At 45.8% G+C, this 1,321-nt stretch overlaps 1 protein-coding gene across 1 annotated transcript in view; it reads left to right on the forward strand.

The window, feature by feature from the left end:
- Positions 1 to 1,321, forward strand: part of LOC104728737 (E3 ubiquitin-protein ligase UPL1-like) — an 8,601-nt gene that overhangs the window by 4,417 nt on the left and 2,863 nt on the right. Inside the window, exons 3-4 of the mRNA XM_019232065.1 lie at positions 3 to 124; positions 275 to 1,316. Of these exons, the coding sequence (XP_019087610.1) occupies positions 3 to 124; positions 275 to 1,316 (1,164 nt within the window). The remainder of the gene's footprint in view (positions 1 to 2; positions 125 to 274; positions 1,317 to 1,321) is intronic.

Consider the following 1,321-nt stretch of genomic DNA (forward strand, 5'->3'; position numbering starts at 1 on the left):
AGACGTCAAGGACGAACAACTTCGATTTACAGCCTTCTTGGCAGGACTGGGGATGGCGCTACTCCTTCACAGCATCCTCTTTTATCGGGATCTGCATCACTTCCAGCGTCGCAAAGTCAAACAGGTTCTCATTTCTGCACTTTGTTCATTTCACCTTTCTGTTATGGTTTATTATGTTATATATATATATGAATAATTATCCCTCTTTAGTGTCAATTCTGTTGATCTTCTTATAGATATGATTTGCTTATCAACTTTTTTCTTCTCTTTTTAGAGAATATGCGTGATCATATCGATGGAGGTAGGGATTCCCACAGTAGTTCTGCATCACGGCTGGATGCTATATTCCGATCCCTGAGGAATGGACGCCAGGGACATCGTTTGAATTTGTGGGCTGATGACAGCCAGCAAATTGTTGGATCTGGTGCTTCAACCGTACCACAAGGTCTTGAAGATTTGCTTGTATCTCAGTTGAGACGACCCAGCTCGGATAAGCCTTCTGATCAGAATTCTTCACTTTTGGAACCCCAATCTCAGGCTGAGAGTGGGCGGTCCCAGGAGACAACTATTGGACCTGAAATTCCAGCTGAAAACACCACTGATAATGGAGGTGCCAATGTGTCTACCCCCTCTGTCGTACCAGATGCATCTACTCGGCCTGATACACAAGCCACTGCTAATGATTCTGTCTCAAGCTCACAGTCTCAGTCAGTTGAAATGCAATATGATCAAAATGATTCAACTGTCAGGGATGTTGAAGCTGTAAGCCAAGAAAGCGGCGGAAGTGGGGCAACATTAGGGGAAAGCCTTAGAAGTTTGGATGTCGAAATCGGAAGTGCTGATGGCCATGATGATGGTGCCGAAAGGCCTGAGGTACAGCCACCAGCTATGCGTTCAAGAAGGGCAAATTTGTCACTTGTGCCAACTTCAGCTGGACGAGAAGCTTCTCTTTACAGTGTTACTGAGGTATCTGAGAATTCTGGCCACGACGCTGAGCAGGATAATCCTCCAGCAGAGCAACCAGTAAATAGGGATGTTAGTTCTGGTTCCATTGATCCTGCATTTTTGGATGCGCTACCAGAGGAACTGCGAGCGGAAGTCCTGTCGGCTCAGCAAGGACAAGTACCACAACCTTCTTCTACTGAACAGAACAATACAGGAGATATTGATCCTGAGTTTCTTGCTGCACTTCCTCCTGATATCCGAGCTGAAGTTCTGGCACAGCAACAAGCACAAAGGCTTCATCAGTCTCAGGAACTTGAAGGTCAGCCTGTGGAGATGGACACGGTTTCAATAATTGCAACATTTCCTTCTGAGTTGC

The sequence above is a fragment of the Camelina sativa genome, chromosome 11 (genome assembly GCF_000633955.1).
Source record: "Camelina sativa cultivar DH55 chromosome 11, Cs, whole genome shotgun sequence".
Lineage (NCBI taxonomy): Eukaryota > Viridiplantae > Streptophyta > Magnoliopsida > Brassicales > Brassicaceae > Camelina > Camelina sativa.